The 24,229-nt window shown below is 35.8% G+C and overlaps 1 protein-coding gene across 7 annotated transcripts in view; it reads right to left on the reverse strand.

Moving 5' to 3' along the window:
* Positions 1-24,229, reverse strand: part of LOC107999339 (BAI1-associated protein 3) — a 90,398-nt gene that overhangs the window by 19,940 nt on the left and 46,229 nt on the right. For all 7 annotated transcript variants that reach the window (XM_062077311.1, XM_062077310.1, XM_017059097.3 and 4 more), the window contains exon 4: positions 3,871-4,045. In XM_062077311.1, the coding sequence (XP_061933295.1) occupies positions 3,871-4,045 (175 nt within the window). The remainder of the gene's footprint in view (positions 1-3,870; positions 4,046-24,229) is intronic.

The following is a 24,229-nucleotide window of genomic DNA, read 5'->3' on the forward strand; positions in this document are numbered from 1 at the left end:
AAAAAAAGAGTTAAAAAGAATACTTGGAAATTTATTATTCAAGGGAGAGGAAACGTAAAGTCGGACGAGTGGATGTTTTCGAGATTTTTTTTTTTATTATGGATGGACTTTGTTCCTTTGTTTCTTATATATTGTTATTTTCTTTTTTTTTTTCTAGAAATTAGGTTAGAAATTTTTCTAAAAGCCGCGCGCAACGTGAAAGAATGGCGAGTAGAGGAAGACGATCAGATGTCAGACGTGAAGTGCAATACAGTAGAGCGTTATAGAAATTCCCGTGAAACGAGTAAAGTGTAACTCTGATCGATAGGAGAGATATTATAAAAATAATTTCTCATTGTTTTAAATCGGTTGGTATAACTATTATTAAAAGAAACGATACGAATAAAATTGATCTTTAGATAGCATCGAGTGAGAATCAAAATGGCGTAATTTTGATATTTATAGAAAAATGAAGAAGCTCTTCTTTTATTAAATACAGTGATGGGGAAAATTCAATAGTTGAAATTACTCCGATAATTTATCGTTCAAAATAATAATAATAATTGGAAATAATTGGAAACGAGATTATACGAGAAGCTTCTTCGACTATAATATATATATAATAGTTATTATAATCCATTTTAATAAATAATTAAGAAGTAACTTTATTCGAAATTTTTAACTAATCACTTTTTCAACGGGTTATATAATCCTCTGCTCCCAACATATAACGCGCATTTAATCTAAAAAGTAAAACGTTTGAAATAACGTATGTCAATTTTTATCTTCCATCAAATAATCTTTCCTAATCTTTCTATTATTTGTACGTGAAGAATCGCAACGCGCGGGAATCTGCTCTGCTACAGTAATGTAACCAATCGTTGGGCAGACACAGTAGAACGAGTTTGTGAGCGAGTCGTACGTTAAACAAGTGGTATTGGCACATCATCACTCGGACAAGTGGAATAACCGTAAAAATTCTCAGGAGGATCTTTCTCCTTCGTTCAAATTATTATCGATAATTTTTCAAATAATAATAATAATAATAATAATAAAGATTCAAAGAATCTTTGATGTATTATCCATGGATGAATTTCATTTTCCATTATTATCTATCTCCTTTCTCGTTTAAATTGGCTTCGTCGTTTTGATGAAAGAAAAAAAGGGTGTAACGTGATTTCAGTGGAAATAATAATTCGCGAAATGAAGGAGGGGGAAAAGGAGGGGGAAAAAAAAAAAAAAAGAAAGAGAGATCTCTATCGTCACAGAGAGAGTCCAGTGATAGAAAGAAGATTCGAACGATTCCATTGAATTCTCTCCAGAACATCATTATTCTTTCCTTCGTGGATTCTTTTTTTTATCGCTCATTTTTCATCCGGACAAACGATCGTTTTTTTTTTTTTTTTACGAGAGCACTCTCTTTTTACGAGATTGGGAGAAGACGTGAAATCGTGCACAAATAATTATCTCTCCTTAAAATTTTTCGCCAATTTTACATTATTTCGGCCGCTTTATTTTATCGTTACTTTATGGAGGAACAATTTGTAACGCAACAAGTTTAAAATTTCTAAGAGCGGATATACGCTCGATCTGTATTAATAATTGTACGAGAGCACTTTGATCATTGAAATTTATTATTTCGAGTTTTAGCATTATAATTGGAAAGTATAAAGAGAGAGAGAGAGAGAAAAAACTTAATTTTGCGCGTTATTAAATCGAACGAAAATATTTCGTTTCGTAAATTGATCGTAAAATTCGAGCTTTTAAATGCGTGAAATTAAATGGGAACCTTTGGAAAATTAATACGGACCGCTTCGATTTTTTGAAAATATTCACGAGTAAAATTCTATTAATTATCAAATTTTAATCAAACGTTATTTATATTTATACGCTCCAAGTGAACTCCACTAAATATGAACTAACCCGCGATATAATATCATATTTGAATCTGAAAATAAAACGAATCAGTCTGAACGGAAAACAATGATTCTTCGAACTTTCAAAATAAATTTTGCTACAATTTTAATACGATATTTACCGTTTAATTAACTCGAATTCGAATTATAATACTTCGATATAAGTTTTATATATATATATATATATACGTACACGTACCGAATTAATATCTCATTATTTCATTCGAAATAAATTTTATTCCATTCATCAATTGATACGAACGATTATACAGGCGAACAATATGCTATCCCATCGATATTGCATATACGCTTTAACGTCCATATCGTATTTACTCATCGAACCTAAATTTAACCTAAATTATAAACTATTCACAGAAACCTTCTACGTGTATATCCGTATATTTTCATGCTTTTCCAAAGACGAAAATAAGAATAAATATTATCGAGATATATATAAAAAAAACAGCCTATGCGTAAACATACTCGCAATCAATTCCGTATCCATTCAAATATCTTCGATATCATTCGTTAACATGATAAAAGAAAACAAAGAAAAGAGAAAAGTCATAAAATGGAAAATACTAAAACTAAATAAAACTAAAACTAGAGAAGAATTATATACCGCTTAGCCGTGGATTCGTGATTGAACATTCTCGTGACCGTGCTCGATATCTTGCATGAAATATAGTTTTCTGGGAAATGCAATCATGAAATTGCGGGTCCGTTTGCCGGATAAACAAACGTCGGCCGTATTATTAAAAACGGGTGTCCGTCCGTCGTCTCGATCGACCTGGGCGTATAATATTTCAATGGGAATATAAACTAACAGGCTGCACGACGGCATGACGGATGACAAAATGTGCGTGCAAAGGGCCGCAACACCAGCGATAAGTGTGACGTTTGTATTAATGAACATTCACGAGTAGAAACCGCGCAGAGATCGATTCCTGGACGTTCATTAATGTCGCGTTTTTTCCTTCGAATGTATATGCGTAGATATGGAGCACAAAAATCGCGCTGCAACGTAGAATTCAATAAAAATCTTCCCTTTCTTTTTTTTTATCAATAAACATCATTTAATTACAGAGAAAAATTGCCTCTTGCAGTTGTTCATCAGACGAGCATCGACCCCTTTTTTCGAAACCTGGCATGATTCATAATTAATTATACGTGTTCCAAGACTCGAAAGATCTTCATTAAAGGGTTCGTTCGACATCGGTATACAAAGATTTTCCGGACCTTCGAGAGAGAATACTAATATTTATCTTAACCGAGTTAAATCGTTCATTCAACAGATCTGGAGTATGATTTAAAATTGTTACGAATTATATACCTCGCCGTACGTATCGATGATGAGAAGAGAAGACACGTTAAAAGAAGATAAATTAAATCTGATTAATCCATCTTGAATCTACGAAATATCTGGAAATTTATCTATATTTATTATTGGCTACGAGAAAAAAGTTTATTAAGTTTTCGATAAATTTTCAATTTACCCCGTATAATGTAAATACAGACCCGCACTCGAACATTGTGTTTTCGGCCCGTTATCGTGCTTTCATTTTCATAGTCGCGCGATTAATTTCAGGCACGAAAGTGTATTGTTTAAAGCGCGATTAAATTCGACGCGCACCTGGCTGCATTACGTCGGCCGAAAGTAGTTAACAACTCTATCTCGCGTTAAATGATAGTGGATGGTTGCAAGCTTTCGCGTTTATATACCACGTTGCCTGGTTGTTACAGCTTGTCGTGCTGAAAACCGGAAACTTACACACTCGTTACGTACACGTTTCGTGCGGTAAACTTTCACAATTACGCGACTTGTAGTCTATTTTACTCGTATCCTTTCCTTCTTAAAATTTTTCTTCGTCTATATTTCTTTGCAATTACGCGTTCAATTTTAACATCAAATCACATCGTGACGAAGTAATTATTAATTTCTTCTTCTTCTTTTTTTTAATATATTTATAAATACCTCCTTTTTGGTGAAACGATAGGACTGCGAAGACGTCAAACTGGTGTCTCTGGACGGTGGTGGTGGTTCCTTGGCCCTTGCCTCCACTTCCTGAAGGACGACGAGCCTTCGGTTTTCCTGCCTCCAAGATAACGCGGTGAAACTTTCGAAGAAGGAACCATCCGTTTCTTGAACTCTGGAATAGGACCGTCACAATTCATCCTTTATTTCTTTCTCCTCTCCTTTCTTATCGAAAAAACGGTAGTGTTAAAAATCTGTTTTAATCGATAAGATCGAATGATAAATAAATATTTCTCGAACGATAGAAAAATACAAGATTCCGTTTAATCGAACGATTGATTAGGATCGAAAGGAGACAATTTGTTGTATAGATAAGAGGAATTGGACGAAAATTCGTTGAAAATTGCGACAAACGACCCACGATCATTTCCACTTCGTTTTCTCCTCGCTCGCACTTGCGTGTGTGCCCAGTCTTGCGTCGTTGCGGTAATATCGATCAGACGTGGTATACGTGCGTTTTTTCCTTTCGCCCTTCACTCCCTCTTAATTAATATACCGCTACTCGAGAATCATCGTACGAACGAAATATGTTTGAGAATTGCATGTTTAAAAAAAAAACCATCCAAGTGAAAGAAAATTTCCCTCTGGACGATCGATCGATCCTTCCCCCTCCTTCGATTTCACGCCCCTTGCCTGATTCTCTCTCATCATTTTTCGTCATCCCGAAGCGTATCCATTTTTATTTATTTTTTTTTCAAGATTTTAGCAATCGTCTTTCACACCTGATCGATCCGTTAATAATTGTTATATTGTGGATCTGTGCGGAATCAAATTTCTTTCTTTTCTTTTCTGATCAAAGAAATGCAGATTTCTCTTCAAATTTTGAAACAACTCGGAAATATCCGCAGCTTAATGATCATTTCATATTAGATCGATCGATTTTTCTTTTTATAAGAACAAACGGAGAAAAAGCATTAACACATAGACATAAATATAGATATATATATACACACGCATAATAAATTAAAAAAAATACAGGGAAAGGAAGGATGATTCGACAATGGATATTTATCGAGAACATGATCGCGATAAAATATTATTTTATCAAACAAAGTGGCGCAGCACATTTGTTTCGCAACTTGTTTGACGAAGAAGAAGCGGCTTGGAATATTTCCGCAATGGATTCACCGCCATATTGATGACGCGGCCGATCCCAATCATATTTCATAGCGACGAATATTTCGAATTAATGACACGAGGGTGACCAGGGTAAAGTCAACAGGTACGGGTATCAATTTTCGTATCGCCATTAATAAAACTATATTTGGATCTCGCTTCGGGATATTTCCAAACGAGCGAATTCAACTTTTTTGTTTATACATTCTTTCTCGTTTTTTTTTCGAAAAATTTCAAAATTCCCACGCACAAGTAATCTCGATTACCTTCACGTTTATAAATCACAATCGAGTTTGTGAAATTAAAAAGAAATAGAGAATCAATTATATAATTTTCGAAAAATAATTCAACTTTTTTGTTTATACATTCTTTCTCGTTTTTTTTTCGAAAAATTTCAAAATTCCCACGCACAAGTAATCTCGATGATTACCTTCACGTTTATAAATCACAATCGAGTTTGTGAAATTAAAAAGAAATAGAGAATCAATTATATAATTTTCGAAAAATAATTCAACTTTTTTGTTTATACATTCTTTCTCTTTTTTTTCGAAAAATTTCAAAATTCCCACGCATAAATAATCTCGATGATTACCTTCACCTTTATAAATTATAATCGATTTTTCTCGAGTTTGTGAAATTAAAGAAAAATGGGGAATCAATTATATGATTTTCGAGACGTGGAGAAATAATTTAGCTTTACATATATATATATCTTTTTTGAAAACAACGGACATTCGTCCCCAATTCAAGGATGGAAGGAGAAATGAAAAATATGGAGATGAAAGTACGTTGAGCGAGCGTGTCTTTGACGTGTCTAAAGGATCTAATTTAAATCCGAAAGAAGCGACGTCCCCGAGGAGCGTTTCGACTCGGACACGCCACGATACGAGAGCCATTTTCTTCTCGTGCGCGCCGATTCGGAGAGAAATAGAATCAGTATTTCGCTCTTTTGCAAATATCCTTCTCTTTGATTGAACTTGAACGCGGAAATTGATGCGTTTATGAAAATGAGCACAGAAATCTAAAACGTTTCGATGACAGTTTTTCGAATTTTCAACAGAGACGACTGAAAAATTTAACAAGAAGAATCATTTTGATGATTCGTGGAAACAGAATCGGTATTTCGCTCTTCTGCAAATATCCTTCTCCTCGACAAGGATTCTGTTTGAGCCCGGAAATTGATTTATGCGTGAAAATGGCTCAGAAATCGAAAACGATCGATGACAGTTTTCCGAATTTCCAAGTTGAAAAGGGACGATGAGAAATTTAATAAGGAGAATCATTTGGAGGATCTTCAAGGGTCTTTAAATTTGTGAAAAAGTTAATTGGATCTAATTAGGCAAATTGCAGATTCGTTGAAAAACTGGTTCACAAATATTCGGGAAATATTTAAATTTAATTTATTCTGATTTTGAATTCGTGATTTTCGTAATTTTCTAATTAAATTTCGCGAAAGAAATTTTCAATGATTTTACAAAATTGTATAACGTTCCTTTTCGTGGTTCCTTTTCGCAAGAAGATAATAATAAAAATCACAAACGTTCTTTCCAACGCGTCGATGACTCGTTCAACGACGCCCTTTAAACGATTAAAAACGATCTCGTCCAGAAGGTAACGATCGATGTAGTAACACGTTATTCAAGTTATAAACGATTGTTAGAGGTTCGTGTAACGTCACAAACGGATTTATGGTTCCTTGGCGCACAGGATTTATGGCATACTCATTTGAATTTATTGCGTTTTGAATCCCGTTAAGGTGCATTTATTTAGAGTTCGTCACGTTGGAGAATGAAACTTTTATATCTCGAAACAATAATAATTCGAAATATAATGGTATTCGTTCGATCAAAAATATATTATACTCTTCAATCCTCAGAGATTATATAATATATATATATAATAATAAAAAAAAAAAAATATGAAAGGATCGAATTATCGAGGAATCGACGAACAGACTTTTCTCTTCGATATTAAAGTTGCGGAATTTAATTAAAACACTTTGATTATAGATCAAAGTTCACTCTGTTTCCTGATTAAAATCGAATACTTAAAGTTGTACAACATCAAAGAAGAATTCTCGTTATTTCGAACGGAATGATAAAGCGTAATATCTGGATTTTATCAAATGATTCATCGGTTAACGACATCCACCGTTAAATGGCAGGTACAATCTTTTAAACTTCTCATTTCTTTAATCCGAATCTTTATTATATTATAAATCGAACCGACCGGCAAAGAAATCTTGTTTTCATCCGAAGAAAGTACGTTGTAATTTTAACGAAGATTGGAAAATATAAAGGTAAGTAAAAATATATAAAATCCAGAAACCCGAGAAAAGAGCACGGAATCGCACGGTTGATATTACACAGGAGACACGGGAGAAAAAAAGCGAGAGAGAGAAATAGAGAGAGAGAGAGGAGAGAAAAGGGGACGAAAACGGAGAAAAAGAAAGAGAAACGGCGGCCTAGGTTGAAAGAAGGAGTCGATATCTGGTGGGATAAGCCACGTTTACCTCGTTATGCACGGCCTGGCGAGCTAATTTGTACAAAGCACCGTTGCGTATTATTCGCCACGATATTAATAAACGACCGTGGCGGGAGAATCCAACCATTCCCCCCTTCAATAAACTAACTCCTTAATCTCCACGTGCATCGAGAGCTATTCGGAAGAGATATTTCTAAAGCGACCTGAGAAAAATCTTAAGTGAATTTAAGCGAAAAAATCCATAAAAAAATAAACCAAATCCAAATTCATTCGAAAACGAAGATGATAAAACTCTTTCTTTTACAACCCATGATATTATTATCCCTCCACTTTCAACTAGCGATCGACCATCGTGTAATTTTCCCTCCTCAAAACGAACATCAAACTTTTATCCCGCCGTTAAATCTGAAAGAAGAAAGGAAAATAAAAAAAAGAAAGAAGACTTTAACTCCTCTCTCTCTCTCCATTATCTCTCATGATAAACTCACGAAAAAAGGATCATATCTTATCGTTGGACGGAGCTAGAACAAATCTGGCGTCTCGTTCGTTCGGTTTCGTTCGGTTTATTTAATTTATTCGAGGATGGCGGGCCGCACAAAGAGGAGACCTTCCCCACGAAAATGGAATTTCAATGCCGAGAAACGGTTATAGGTGAGGGAGGAGAGGAGGGGAAGGAAGCTTAGAGCCGCCATTCCGCTTCCACGGTTTCCTCCTGCTCCGCTTCCCTATTTCTGCGACCCTATCCCTACTTTCGTATTCACGTTTTCTTTGACGTTTCTCTCGGCATCTGTTGCTCTGCATGCCGAGCCGAAACGAGGGCACGGGGACGAGGGGGGTGGGGGGAAAATAAGGGTAAGACGTATCGATAAAGTTCAAAGGGGAGAGGCACGTCGAGGGAGATACAAATGATACGTGATGCCGAGGAACGCGGCAGAGACACGAGTCTCCATATATATATATATATATACTTTATATATCGACCTCGAGAGTTCGTGCACGCGTCACACTTTTCCAACTACCAATTTTTCTATCCTCCTCGCGTATATATTCTTCTTGCTCGCTTCTTTCCTCGCGACAGGGCGCGTTTAAATTTCGAAGATTTTTCGAAAATTTTTACCTTCCCCTCACTTGTGAGGAAATTTAACGATTCGCTTCGTCATCCTCCATCATGGTTCCTTTCCTCCCTATTACGTTACAATTTATTTCTCCCACAAGGTACACGCTTCTTTATTTACATCTCCTCCATCATCGAGTTGGGACCCGGAAGAATAATCGATCTTCCTCCTCCGTTCTTCGATGAAAGTTGCTCGAATAGGGTGTCGATTCGAATTGTTCCAACACCATCACAGGTGTAATAAATTTAACGAGGGTAATGGTCGGAAAATGGCGGTGGTAAAAATCATGTTTCCTCCTTTGCGATCGTAAACTTCTCTCTTTCTCTCTCGAACAGATTTCTTCCGTCCGTTTCATCGATCGAGAAAAAAGGAAAGGGAAAGAAGGAGGTTCTTCTTACAGTTGGAGATCTTCCGAAACGATACAGGAAACAGTTTCGCCGGAGAGATATTAGCTTGTACTCGCGTCCCAGTGAAAGAATATCGGTGTATTTTTCGGTCGAAATGTAAGAATTGGATTGTTGCTTGGCTATCGCTGTTCGCTTTATTTGGAACTTTTCTTGAGATAATTCACTTTGAGAGAGAGAAAAAGGGGGATGTTATATAAATTTCTTGGAAGAAACGTTGTTTACCTTTTTCAGCTTTTTTATCAAAATCGATCGCACAGCGTTGCAAAGAGTGTATCGGAGTCAGATCTATGGCTAGATCGTTCCTTGAATCGAAACAGGATATCAGAGAAATGCATGTTGGAAAATACTCTGAGAAATTTAAATCTTCAGAATTAAAATTTTGATTCTAGGATATATACTTAGATTTTTTAAATGTAAACGAAGTAAGAGAAAAAAAAATATTAGATTATAGAACGATTGAAGAAATCTCAAGAATCTCGGTCGTAAAGTTTTTGAAGTCGAAATGGTTTTATTTTTTCTAAATCCGATATTGTTGGAACAAATTTGATGTATCTCGTCGTCAAAGTGTTCAACTCGTCTGGGAATCGAAAGCGTTCCTTCGAGCCCTTCGAGCGTGCAATTTATCGAAAGAATAAACTAACTGCTCTCCAAGTGGAATAACTTCCAGGAATATCTCAATTTACGCCAACCAAAGGAAAACGTCTTTAATCAATTATGGTGTCGTTTTAACAAGAATCATCGGTTAACGGTAATTGACTGTTCTTTTTCTTTTTGAATACCTACCCGATATTATAATGCGACAATATTTGTAATAACTCGGAAAAAATATCCGATTAATTTTGAATTAATAAATTAAACGATATTATTCGTCATAAAATCTCTTCCTATAATCTCATCTATTTTATTTCGTTCCAAGATTATTATACTTTTCGATGTAATTTTTAATTCAAATCTCTTCCTGTTCAAACAACGATACAACGAATATTCGTCGAAATAAAACACTCCTCGCGCTTCGAATCAAGACTTAAAACGAATTTAATCAAAGGAATTTGTCAACATTTGATATTAAACTTTAGAAAAAGAACGTGCTTAGAAAATTGATCGATACTGGGTGGTAAATTATTAAATGGCTCCAAGATTCCAAGAAGTAACTCTCAATTCAAAAGTAACTCCTATCAACTATGTACTTCGTCCAGGTCGCTAAGCATCTCCAGACTCTACTCTCTCGATCTTCCTCGTTTAAGAACTTAAGAAAGATGCTAATCTTATTCGCTGTTAATTGCCGTACCAGTTAATTAACGCGTCGAGCCGAGAGAGAGAAAGAAACCTCCCTTGAAGAGTCTTTTCAAGTTACTCCCCTGCAGTGTCAACAAGTGTCACGTTCATCTCGCGTGAACGCATTTATCGTTCACGTGAAAAAAGGAAGAAGAAAAAGAACGCAGAACTTCTTTTCTCTTTTTCCCTTTTGTTTTGGATTGATATAGAGATGGAGACACAAGAAAAGATTCGATGAAATAAATTTATCGCTGTGTTCGTTATTATTGTTAATAATCGTGAAATTATGTGTTCCAAATTCGACGTGAAAGATTAAGTTTGGGGACGAGTGGTCTGATAAAATTCACGATGATAAAGAATAATGAGGATGTGATCTTTTTTCTCTTTTTCTTCTCTCCTTTCCCCCTCTTTTTCGGCGACCTTCATCGATCGAATTCCTTTGGGACGAGGAGTAACGTGACGGTAAAACACAGGAAATAAATGGGATTTTCTTCGGAAAATCGAATTTTCCGCGGTAGAACGACGGTATTAATTGTTATCAATGGGTTAGATTCGAGTACGTCAGTAATTTATATAAAAGAAGATTTGTGAAACTCTTTCAATTGTTAGAAATGATACCATCGATGTTGAAATAATTACTCGAAATAAAGGAAGCAGAATCCTAAGAGAACGTGCAAATACATAATTTTAAAACAATTTATATTTTTATTATTCTTATTGACAGTCATCGTCATTCCGAAAATTAAACTGTTATTGCTCAGATTGACGAGAACTTTCATTGTTTCACCTCCAAGATTAACTCCTTAAAGAAAAATTGAAAAGTTTCTTCGAGTAAAATTCGATTGCCCGAGTTGTTCGAGCTTCCGCTCGAAATTGGGGGGAAAACTTGGTAAATACGAAATCCTCTGTCGAAAGATCGATTTTTCTCCTGTCTGAATATGCATATCGTAGGTAAATACGAAATTTAATCTTCTCAAAATTTTCAGAAAAGATAGATATGAAATGGAGGCAGGTATTAAGAAGATATAGACGGACACACACGCGCAAGCGGGATTAAAATTCCTCTCATTTTTGGAGAAGGACTCGCGTCTTGGACGAAATGAAATTTTTATTTCGTACGCATAACGAAAATCGATGAATTCAATTTGCAATCCGATTATATTCCTTAAAATATTCCATTTAATGACATACGGAGTATTACATAATTCAACGCAAAAATCCGCAGGATCTTGGAAAACTCGTAAATTGATCTCGGAAATTTAAATTCGAGTCACATGGAATAAATCCAATATGCTATATACAAGATATACCAATTTTTCGCATACTTTTCAATTGAGATTCTGGTATAAATCGTTCATGTAAAAAAAATATATCGATCGCTCTCTTTATTATTAGTTTGGAGGAGGAAGAATAACCTACTATTTCACACTCCTCTCGTTGAATTTGAAAATATTCTTCTCCAAGCGAAATGCTCTCGATCTATATTCTTCTACGTTCCCCACACAAATTGTGCAAATTCGTTCCGTATATTTCTTCGAAAGGGAGCCAAACTCCAATGATACAGTTTCTCTCCCAAATTTCGTTACAAATATTTGCCGAAAGATTGGCAAACATTGCACACGTAAATACATCAAACATATGATATATATTTTATATATATATATAAAACACATTATTATTCTCAAATAACACACCAGCAAGCAAATATACCAAAGATAAATTTACCATTACCTCACATCTTTTTCACATACCTTTCCAAATTATTCCAACGCTACGTTAAATTGATTAAATCCTTTGAATAGATCGAAGCCCAAAATTTTGACCAGAAATGGGGCGCGAACAGCAACAATGGAGCTGCTTCCGTCCACCGATCGAGTTGATCGATGTCCATCACCGCCATTGCCGGTTTAATGGAGCAATGGGGAAGAAACTCGAAAGAAATATGGCGGTCCGTTTCCAGATAAAAGAATATAAGGAGAGGCGCCTCTCCATGGTCCGCGACCTTTCTATAATTCTAAGAGTCCTATTTTTACGAAAGGATATTCCTTTCGAAAGGAATTCTTCCTTTCCCATTGACCCTTTTTTCCCTTAAACACCGCGTTTCGCCTTTTTTATCGTTGATCTTTGGGAACGATTCCTTATTTCGAGGAGATTAATAGGGATCAAGTTTGAATTAAAAATAAATTTATTTGATATTAACGAGACAGTTTTGTAACTGTTTCCAAGTATTATCTATCTCGGAATGATCAACAGTGAGAAAATACACGATCGAATACGAAGGAGTTGAGAATAATTTTATCTCGAGAAAAAGATTCAAGTCTATTTCTCTTCTGCATCTATATCGATATGTTGTAAAATTGTGCGCGAAATATCGAGTGCGAATTCGCTCTCTGTGAAACTTATTCGTAGAAAGATGACGCGTAATCTCGTTCTCCCTCCTCGCCGACAACACGTAATTATCGTTGACACCTTTTCCTCTGATGTAATTTTTATTCGAGAACGGGAGCAGGATTTTTCATCGCTCGGAAATATTTCCACGGAATTGTTCACCGGTGAAACGCATTTCACAAAAGGAGATTCACCCCAAATGACAGGAAGAAGTAAATTTCATCCTGCGGCACGTGAGCAGATTTCCTTCGTTTCTCGAAATTTTCCATGGTTATGTTATTTATCTGGAAAAAGTTTTGCTCCCTTTCGTATTACCATTTTCATACATCATTATTTCCCGGAAAACTATTCGAAATTTTGAAACTTGTGAAAATATTTTCACCCATCGCACTCATCATATGTCGCCGAATTTTATCTTGAATTTCTCCCTTTACGTACATTTTTTCCTCGCTTAAAAAAGAGAAGCATGTTGATTAAATTTGAGACTCGTCTCGCTGATTCTTTCTTCCAGTCAGAGAATCTCGAGCGGAAGAAAGAGAATTACAAAAGTTTTCATAAAAATATACGAAACACGATAAGAATTTTATAAAGAGAAATCACTATAAACTTAAATCGCATCTCGTCGATATAATATTCAATCAAGAATCTCACGATCGAGCAAAAGAAAAAAAAAAAGAAATTATCGTTACGACGGATTAGAAGAAACGCGAAACGCGAGTAACATCGTTCTTCGACGAACAATGTCATTAAATATCTGGCGAAAAAAATAGCACATTATCACGTGCAATCGTGAAGTAAAATATGCTTGCACGCAACCTAGTTTTCCAGTGCGGGAAACAATGGCGGAACGTATGATCCAAGTTGCAAAATGCGGCTTTTAATCAGTGCAATTTAATTACGAAAACGCGAAATGAAGCCCTTAAGCTACACCGAGCGTTCAGTTACAGAATACTGGATCCGTTTCACAGAGAAAGGGTTAGGAGAAAAGGAGAGAAATATGGCGACTCGAAAATCACAATGCCAAGACTCGAATGGAATAAAAAGAAAAAGAAAAAGGATGCATAGCTTTGAAATTCATTCAAAGCTCCTTTGGATCGTATTTAATCGTTCTGCCATTTTGTAGATTTATTGCGGCCCTTTTTATTTTCGCGACCATTGAAAGTGAAAGAAGAATTTTGATCAATGACGTTTTCTAAATTTTGAGGGGGGAAGAGAATTACATCGAACACGAACCTTTACATTTTGTTGTATTTGAAGATATAAATAAGAAAATTTTTTTCTTTCAAAAATCTTCTCCTATTTTGCTCCGTTTTCATTTTCAATATCTTTCTATTTTGCAAGTAAAATTATCGTGTTTGTTAATATCGTGTATAACGTTTTGTTTAACGATATCACGAATTTAATCATCCCTTAGTTGTTACAACGTACAAGTGTTTCCCTTGTTAAACGCTGACAACCTGTGTTTCGATGTTTGTTCAGGTTGGCGTAAACAAAACGGTCCAATCTTACGGTTGGATTTGAATGTTGTTTGAGGTTTGATTCGTACTCTGTTTGGAGAATACTGATTGGAACGAAGTCGAAACGCTTTAATTTTTGATCCTAATACCGTTTCAAACAATCTAAAAATCAGAATACTAAATCGAATCTCTTTATTTCTGAATTTTTTCCACGCTGTTATTACTTTTTCTTTCTTTCTTTCTTTCTTTCCTTCTTTTTGTAAACAAATTTATATACATATAAATCATGTTGTAACTTTAAGATCAGATCGGAAGATCAGATCTATTACTCCCAAGATACCATTATCAATTAAAATTTCCTACCGTTGAATATTAAAATGTAATTGAATTAATGAAATTGTACGTATATGTTATAAATATTAAACGACCCGACAAAGGAATATATTTTGCAGAGATAGAATAATTCTACCTGTGTTCAAAGTTTTAATTAAATTGCCAATCCCGAAAGGGGATCTTTCCTACTCCTCTTTGTGAGTTTCGTGAGATACGTGAAAGGACCCAGTGAACGGGATTAGGAAACATGGTTACGCACTTTGATAGACTATCCGACCGGAAAAAACTAAGTTTAAAGGAAGGACAACACGGAAAAACAACAATTATCCTTACGGGCAGAAAATTCGTAGGAAAATTATTATCGAATAAAACAAATAAAAAGTCGACGATTCGAAAAATGTTTATCACGAATTTTTCCAATCACGATTAATCATTGTTTCTCCAATGCATTTCTCTCGAGTCGAACGAATTAATTACTCGACAACGACGATTGTTAATTAAAAGAAAAATGGACGATTCGAAAAATGTTTATCACAAATCTTTCCAATCACGATTAATCATTGTTTCTCCAATGCATTTCTCTCGAGTCGAATTAATTACTCGACAACGACGATTGTTAATTAAAAGAAAAATTCGAAAGATGATCGACTTATGCAACTCGAGGAATATTTACCGTCATTTCTTTAATCACGATTAAAGTAATCATTATTTTCTCTAATACAATTTCCTCGATTTCTCGAGTCGAACAAATCTAATTAGCGATTATTCGACAACTAGGACGATTATTAATTAAAAGAAAATCGACGATTCGAAAGATGATGGACTTTCTTACGCAACTCGAAGATTAATATATTATTTTCTCTAATTTCTCTCGAGTCGACGATCGCTAATTAAAAAAAATGAAAAATCGACGGTTCGAAAGATCAACTAAACAACTCGAAGAATATTCACCACCGTTATAAATAGTCTTCAATTAGGATTAACATTATTTTCTCCACTGCGACATCTCCATTTCGAGGCGAACGATTACCTAATTACTCGACGACGTTGCACCGTCGTGTCGTAGGTGTTCATCGAGCACTCTCGTTCAATGGGTGGACAATCCCCCCAGGTTGACTCGGTCACGTGCTGCTTTTCCTCCCTAATCACCCGCCACGATGTCAACAACGGGGGACCGAGAGCTGTTCAACCATTTCACCCGTCCCATCGAGCTTACTGGAAACACTTTCCCACACACACAGTTCCGAGAAGCTGAAAAGCGACGAGAGGAGGGGCTCTCCTCCTCCTTTTCTCTCGTTTCACCTACGATTTAACCCTCTCTTTTAACCCTCCAAAGATTTAGGAAATTGTTGGCCAACTCGACAGGTGCGCACCCTTCTTGTTTCTTTTCTTAAAGAAGAAGGGACAATGGCTGGATGCTTGGCTTGAACTGTAAAATGTGAAAATGGGATTTGGAAATACGTACATGCGAGTTAATGCGGTTAATGTGGTAATGTAACGCAATAATAGAGGGTAGTTTGCGTGGGTGGAAATAGCTCTGGGATATGTCGGTATTGATTTTATTGCGCCTACTGTTCCTAATGGAGAGAGAGAGAGAGAATAAATTAGTTACGGTTATTTTCGAAGCTTCCTTTTTTCTTTTCCTTTCTTTCTCTCTCTCTCTCTCAACGAATTTTATACGTTCGAGAGGGACAATTTATTGTTCGTTCTTTTTCCTCCCCATGAATATGTGACGATTTAATAGGAATTTACTATTTACTAATTACTATTTAATAGGATGCTATTGTCAGATTGTTGTTAAATCCCGGAATCAGCAACGTAAATAGCTGTCGACGACAATTAGGGTGAATGAGAATGCATCTATCTTGCTTTATGGGGTATTGGGATAATATATTAATTCTCCCGTATAAATAAACCTGAAATTTCGGGGATTAATTAATATAAAAAGATTTGAGGATATAAAATTCCATTTGCAATTTTTCCAATTTTCGTGCACCAGGATTAATTGTGTTCTTCGTTGCACGTTAATTCCTTCGTTTCTTTCTCTCTCGCAAGAAGAAGAATTTCTCACATTCACCGCGATAATCCCGGAACCCGTGGAAATTTCTTTTTTCAAAGCGTTTTTCAAAAAAAAAATACGCTTTCCTCCAGTATTTGTTTGGTGAAATCCAAGATGAATTTTAAGCCATGTGACGTTCACACAAATTTTTCTTTTCCTTTTTTAATTTTGTATTAATTTAAAATAAAAATAAGATCGTGTATATCGCGTTTTTCGCGGGATATTGAAAACATGCAAGGGAAAGAATAAAATTTAGAAAAAGGAAATAAGCGAACGTTTTATAAATTAAAAACTGACTTTCCGTTAGAACAATAAATTTCATCAAATTTCATGTGCGCGCAACTTTTTTTCTGCGAAGGATTAAAAAAAAAACTTTCTCGAAGAAACAATTAACTCTCCGTTCCGACGTTCGAGCGGAAAATAACATTTTTTCAACATCTCGCTACCAAATTAAAAATTTTTTTTCCCCTTCGATAGAAGCAATTAATGAACAATTTCCCGGATTCTTTTCAACGCAATATCTCGCAATATAATCGTTATACACATTATAACAATCACACCTGCTCTTATCGTAATTTCAATAATTATCTTTATGTAAATTAAGTCAGATTAAATTAGAATCATTCGAGCGAAATTCCAACGAATACGAGAGAATACGAAAACATCGTTTGCCACAGGGACAATATCGTTGACGATCTTTCCATCCATCGAGTACGTATACCATCATTGTACACGCCATTTTCCCTTTTCTTCGAAGGGAAGAAACGTCCCGTTTCGAAATTTATTGCACGATTTCATGGCGCACGCTCGAAGATTGAAATTGGGATTAGAATTTCCGGCGTCTGTAAATCCAAACCGTTCCAAATATATATATATATATATACGTGATTTAAACCAAGCGGCAAATGTATGCGTAATCACGTGGCGGCTAACGTAATAATATCTGAAATTCAGTGAACTCGATCTCGAATTCATTACGCTTGTTCGCCCGTTTATTCGTGCGGGAAGTGACGTAAACGTTGCGCCAATGAATGTCAACGTTTAATGTATCTGCTGCTCGTGAAAAAAGGTGGAGAAGGGGGGAGGGGAGGGAGGGGAGTATCGTGCCGCGACATTGCCATAAAAACGTCGTAATTAGCGAGCGAAGCGAGGATCGTAAACGTGAAAAAAGAGAAGAAAAAAGTTCTCCGCGAGCAACGTTTTCCTTTTCGCTCTGCTCCAAGACGTAAAATGTTATTCTCGCCGTGGGATAAAAATTTAAGGGACTCGATTTCCAACAGTTGTCCGTTTGCTTGTTTTTCAAGGGTGAAAGGAAAGAAAAGTTTTGCGAGGAACTTTTCCTTTCTCTTTCGATTCGCCTTCCGATTTTTTCCCTTCTCTTCGATTCTCGCGCTTCGAAATTTCATTTTCGAATGGATAGATCGGAAATTTCGATTTCCGATCTATGCGTGCATTCGCATTAGAATGCGAAACGGGAACGGCAGCATTCGTCTTCATTTTCCTCGGCTGTCTCTCCCTTCGTGTAATTGTTGGATGCCGCCAGTTTCGACCAACGTGGATCCAACGTAATCCCGCGCTCCCTCATAAATTTTTATCAACTCCATCGACTCCGATTTCTCTCCAATTTCGAGTTGAAATTGTTCCCGAAAATCTTTCACCCGTAACTTGCGAGCTCTCGATGAGAATCGACATAGAGAAATAAAATTCTAACTTCCTTTTTTTTCCCGCAAATCAAATTTTTCCTGCGCTGAAATATTCAGGCACTTTAATTATTATTGTATACAGGATTTTTCGAGCCGCGTTGGAAGCTCTACTCGGACGAGAGTACAATTAACATGGAAATTTAAAATTTTTTCTATCAAATGGAGCGCAAACCCATTAAAACGAGTGAGATTAAACACGCAATAATAAAATGAATCGCAATAACGAATCGTTTAAGCGATGCGATAAAACGAGATGAATTGGTAATTCGTTTCGCGAGCTTTCTAACAATTTATTAATCAATCGTATGCAAAAAAAAAAAAAAAAACAACGATTTATCAACTTGAAAAGTTTAATCGTATTTGATTTTATATTATTTGCAGAGGAACAAGAATAACTGATTAAATGTCATCGCGGGAAAGAGAAATAAATTAGCAAAATGTGTAGATGGACGGCTTTCGACTGAATTTTTTTCCACGATATAATACAACTTTATATCATGTATTACGTCCGACAGGAAGGGAAAGGATCGAATAGACGAGTCGAAATCGTGATCGTACATCGCGGCAGAATTCGCAACACGTCGTGGCCTTAATTGCAAATTAGCAGGGAACCGATATTACCTTGGCCACTCGCCAATCTCCAACTGAGAAGATAGGACGGGAAGACAGGGTTGATGGGGATTCCTTTGAAAAACCACCCACCGGGCAATTCGACAAAATGGATTCTATTTGCGGAACTCGATTTGTATTTGTCCTCGGAAATTGCAAAAATTGATGCGTCGACTTGGAAACTTGGAAAACATTTCGTACATATAAAAAAAAAAAAAAAGAAGAAAAGAAAGTAAAAGTTTCATCCTCGAGACTCGTTCAAAGAATAGAGGATGAACTCATACCGTTCGACTCGCTTTTTGTTTCATACAGATATCTCGATCGGTTGGCGAGATATAAACGTTCAAAGTGTCCATAGCGCTTGCCAGAATGCCGAGTTTACGAGCAGGATCCGTGACCTACTTTTTTTCACGAATTATGAGCTCGTTTGAAGTTTTGGGTAGATCGGCGAGTAAGCGATTAAAAATTATCCTTTTATTTACGCGACGATATCTCGAGAACCGGAAGTCGTATCGAGATAAATAAAAAAGCATTTTAAAGGATAAAGTTCCACGTTTCCAACGGTCTTTCGCTTGTTGGCCAAAAGTCATCGTGTTCGGAGTTATAGCGGTTCAAAGTTTTTCTTATTTTAATACTTATTTGGTTCGAGGTAGATATCTAAACGATTACAGGAACAAGAGGTGCTTCTGTTGATTGAAAGTAAAATTTCTAGATAAATTTCTAGATAATACAAAACTCAAAAATATATCGATAATAAATACGCGTCGATAAAGTGTATTTCCCATTGTATTAATTGGCTCGACAATTTTACTAAATAATGGCGCGACAAATTCTCGATTAAATTGTCAAAGTGGCGTGTAACGATTAATTCGTCGTCAATTTCTTACGATATCGATAATTATCTCGCTTCGAGTGTCAAAGGATCGAACGTTTCCCCCTGGTCGACATTCGACCTTCGCCACGCTTCGCCCGATGTCGAACGTGTAATGTAAGTGGAGTACCAGTGAAATATTATCGGTGACTTCCGCCGGGTTCTGCCGGGCTATTAGTTAATGTTGACGCATAACGGGCGAGCGTCGAGCAATATTTAGAGAACGATTAACAAAGCGCTTCGACGAACTCATTAATCACGAACACCATATTTACACGACCTGTTGTACGAAGGGAATGGTTCACTCGTAGTAAATTGTCATTCCATTCTAGATAGTTGAAAAGCTTTCAAATGCCCCGTGATTGGTGATCTGGAAATACGGAACGGAGTTTCAGAAACAAAACATTCGAAGATGTAATTCTCTCCAACGGACCAAATAAAAAATATAAAAAATTGCCAAATTGTTACGTTTCGCATTTATCGAAATTATATATAATTCCACGCAAAATTCATCCGTCCAACGCAAGTCGAGAATTTCCCTTTGGCGCAAAGAAGAGACGCGAACGTCGTTACGTTAGAAAATTCGGTCTTTGTTCGAACATCCTCGCATTTATCGCATAACAGAATCGGTAATCGAATTGGTCCTCGGAATCAACAGCCATCTTGGGTGCTTTTAAAACGTTTCTTGAGACTCGCGCTTGCTTTTAAGATACATTTACGATAAAATTCCGTTACGGCCACGAAAATTGAATCGTTAAAATGTGAAGACAAGATTTATTTATAATATCGAAGTTAGTTTTTTTTTTCGATTAAGTATGTACCAGTATAATTGCGTTAACTGGAGCAATTATCTATTTCCACGAATTTTAATTTCGTCAAAGGAAATTGATGGTCGAGAATAAAAATTTAAATCGTCATAATATTTTTCATAAATTTCATTAACTTTCGTAAAAATGCACTTACACAATTTTAAGATTACGACAGAAATTTAAAATTCATTAGAACGAAAGGTTTGAAATAATTAATTTTCGTTTTTAAATGCTGCAACGAAATCGCGAGCATTTAGATTTTTTTTATAGATGGTAACTTGCTCGTTTCGTTTTATTCAAGTTTCCTCAAAAGATTCTTGAAAAGTTTCTCTCCGACTTTTTATCGTGGAATTTTTTCCGAATATCTTTCGAAGGTATTGAAGAGAAATATTTTAATTGTTGACGTATCCAACAAAAAATATCACATTCAAATTTATATATTTTCGTGGCTACGTTTATTCTATCTTTTAAAATAAATATTTTCAAATGAATTTTTTTTCCTCTTTTTAAACTACAAATGCTAACATTTTCCTAACATTCATGAACAGCGAAACAAATTATTTCCTTTATTATTTTTCCATGTTTAAAGAAAAATCTCTAAAAAATAATCTTTAACCCTTTTTAAATAATAATAAAATAATTTAACGGAACGAACGATTTTTCTTATTTTGAACAAATTCGAACAAATGTACAATGATTAAAATGTACAATGATTAAAATTTCTCTTTAAAATCCTCTTAAAAAAAAAAAAATTTACAGAGAGCGATTTCTCTACGTGCTCGAATGCTCGACGAACCATGAAAAAACGAACAATTCTTGTCAAGCTCCATGTAGTTTCGAAATTAACCAGCTCGCCTAATTCATCCTTTTCGGTATAAGTCATTATTTGCAGTACCTGCACTACCGAATATCTATTCGAATCTCGCGGTGGAAATTTAATGGCGTCGCTCGCATTTCCAGTTCTTGTTCAAAGAACCGCTACGTTCGCTCAATGACCAGAATTGTTTTTCCCTTATATAGAGAGAAACCGGTCTTTTATACGTGTTATTATTTTAAATATGGAAAGATGGGACTGGCTCATTTCGAAAAATTTCCACGATTAATTTCGTATACTGTTTTGAAATTTCCAAAAATTGTTTTATCTTGAAATTTTTACTGGAAATCCACGTGGAAAATATGTCGGATAAGTTTTCGAATTAAATGTATTTTTAAGTTTCATTTCATAAGGGAGGAAAAAATGGCCAAGGAAATTTCTTGGCGAAAACCATTCGACGTCTCAACGTGTAAAACAAGTTTTCCAATGCGGATTCCCTACAAGAAACCGAGCACGTTTCATTCACAAATCCATTTCTTTAGCTTCCGTCCCTAGATTTCGTCGCTGTTCCGCCATTTTTGGGGTTAAAATCCCACCGTTATCTCGATAAGAGTATCTTTATTTCTCCATACATATCCTCATCTTTTTCGTTCTTCTTTTCTTTCCTCGTTCCTTATTTCTTGACCTCTTATCTCGTTGCCATTACCCCTTTAATCGCATTATCTCTCATCGATAGAAATATTTAAAAAAAAGAAAAATATCGTTTCTTGTAGAAGAATTTGGATAGTGAATATTTAGAGTTTCCTTTTTCGATAAGAATAATTTCGATCCAAACAAACGAGATACGTACAAATATTCTCTTCAGATTCCTTTTTTTTTTATTTCATTCTCGTTCCCTGGAAAAGTAGCGAGTAATGCATTTTCGCTGGTTTATCCATACCTGGTGGAGATACCTTATTCCCCTGGCGGCGATTCAGCGGATAAGTTCTTCTCCGTGTGAAGTTTCAAGCGAAAAAGCAAGTTAAAGGAGAAAAGAATGAAGAGCAGTGGTATCTGTTTCTTTCCCTCTCCCTCTCCTTCTCTCGACTATCAAACTATCGTTTTAAGCCGTGCCATCTCGTATACATCTGTCACTCCATATTTATTACAGGATTAAAACGAGCATCGTCTTCATGTTTATTGGTCAAATACTTTCTCTCTCTCTCTCTCTCAAAGAACGAAATTCCATGGTACGATTCGAGAAAGGTACTTTTCTTTTTTTTTTCACCTCGACGTAATGGAAAATATCACCAAGAGAGAGAATTTTTATTTTCTTTTTTCTCATTTTTCCTCCCATGTAAGAAATAAGAATTAAATAATTCTGAGGATCGTCCGTTTGATAAGATTAAAAAAAAGTAAAATTCCTTTCGATTTTTTCGTGATCGGAGTGTCCATTCTCTCTTGCTCGATTTTCTTTCAACAGAGAAGGCTGGGTGGAAGTTTATATAACGAGTTAGTCGAGTATCGGAATTGTACGAGCATCACGGATTTCTCGTTTAATTTACAAAATTTTGCCCGGCGTGCATTTTTAATTCGACGATAATAACGTTGCACAACTTGCATCATCCCAGCCTGTTCAATAATCCACGTTGTATTTTCTCTCCGCGTATATAACACGCATCCATCACAACAATATGCATTATTCCTTCGAATACGACAACTTTCCTTCGTGAATAATCCTCATATATACACTTCATCGCTTCTAATTTGCACACGAAGCTCGTCGCTCTTTCCCATTTACAACTTCATTTAAGTCAATTCATTTATTCATTTAAGTCAGGAAGGATGAAAAATAAAAATTAACGAAATAAGAAACGGAGTGTATCGATCGTTCGAGTGGATGGTGATCATGGAGCGCGCTGTTTTCTTCTCGGTGGTCGATCTTTTTTCTTCACCGAGCTCCATCTTTTCTTTGCCAACGATAGTTTCCACGATCGTCCTCCATTAAGGGTAAGTAACAGGAGAAATTCTTAATCTGGAACGCGAGGAGGATGTGGCACCACGGCTCCACTCTGGGTCGCCTCGATTCACGGGGACAAAGTAAACGCATTAAGCATCCCTGCGGTTTAACGCTGCGTGAAATACCGATAGCGAGGAGTAAGTCGAGTTGGTTGTAAGATTTGGCAGGAAATTCTAACGCGTGTTTTTTCTCGAAGAGAAAGAGGGAGAACGGTTCCAATATTACGTCGATTGATTGAAAAATTAATTTTTAAACGTAATAAAAGTATACTATTTTTTAAACGCTTACCGATTAATCGAGTTGAGAAGTATTAAATTTATCGGGAAGCACTTTAAATTTCAATTTTATGATGGATAATCTGGATACGTTTATTCTGATTTAAATCGTTATCGATAAGTTTCTCGTTTTTTATTACTTTCTTTTACCGCCATATTTGATTCGCAAAACTTTGCAAAACTGCGTTAAAATTAATTTTACGCGTTTACCTGGTGGATTTTTTAGTCCAGTCATTAATATTTATGAATTAATTTTAATACGCGCATCTCTCGTTGTTTATTTATTATATTTTGGGGAAAATAACTGAGTTTCATCGTGGCGGATAGAAAGTTAGAAAAGTTTAGATTTGAAAAAAATATTCCCATTGTGGGAGCGAAAGAAAGAAAATAAGAAGCGTGTCTTTCACGTTCACTGGAAAAAGCATTCAGCCAATAAACGAACCAACTCCACTGGAAAAATATCCCACGGGACACGAGACGGAATCCCAAACTCGTGTCACTGAACCAGTGGGATGGGTTGTCCCGAATTGGCCGCCATTTTCACTTTTAATCGAACCGTGCGTGATTCCTTCTCTCCACGAGAAC

This window comes from Apis cerana, linkage group LG7, assembly GCF_029169275.1.
Source record: "Apis cerana isolate GH-2021 linkage group LG7, AcerK_1.0, whole genome shotgun sequence".
In the NCBI taxonomy this organism is placed as follows: Eukaryota; Metazoa; Arthropoda; class Insecta; order Hymenoptera; family Apidae; genus Apis; species Apis cerana.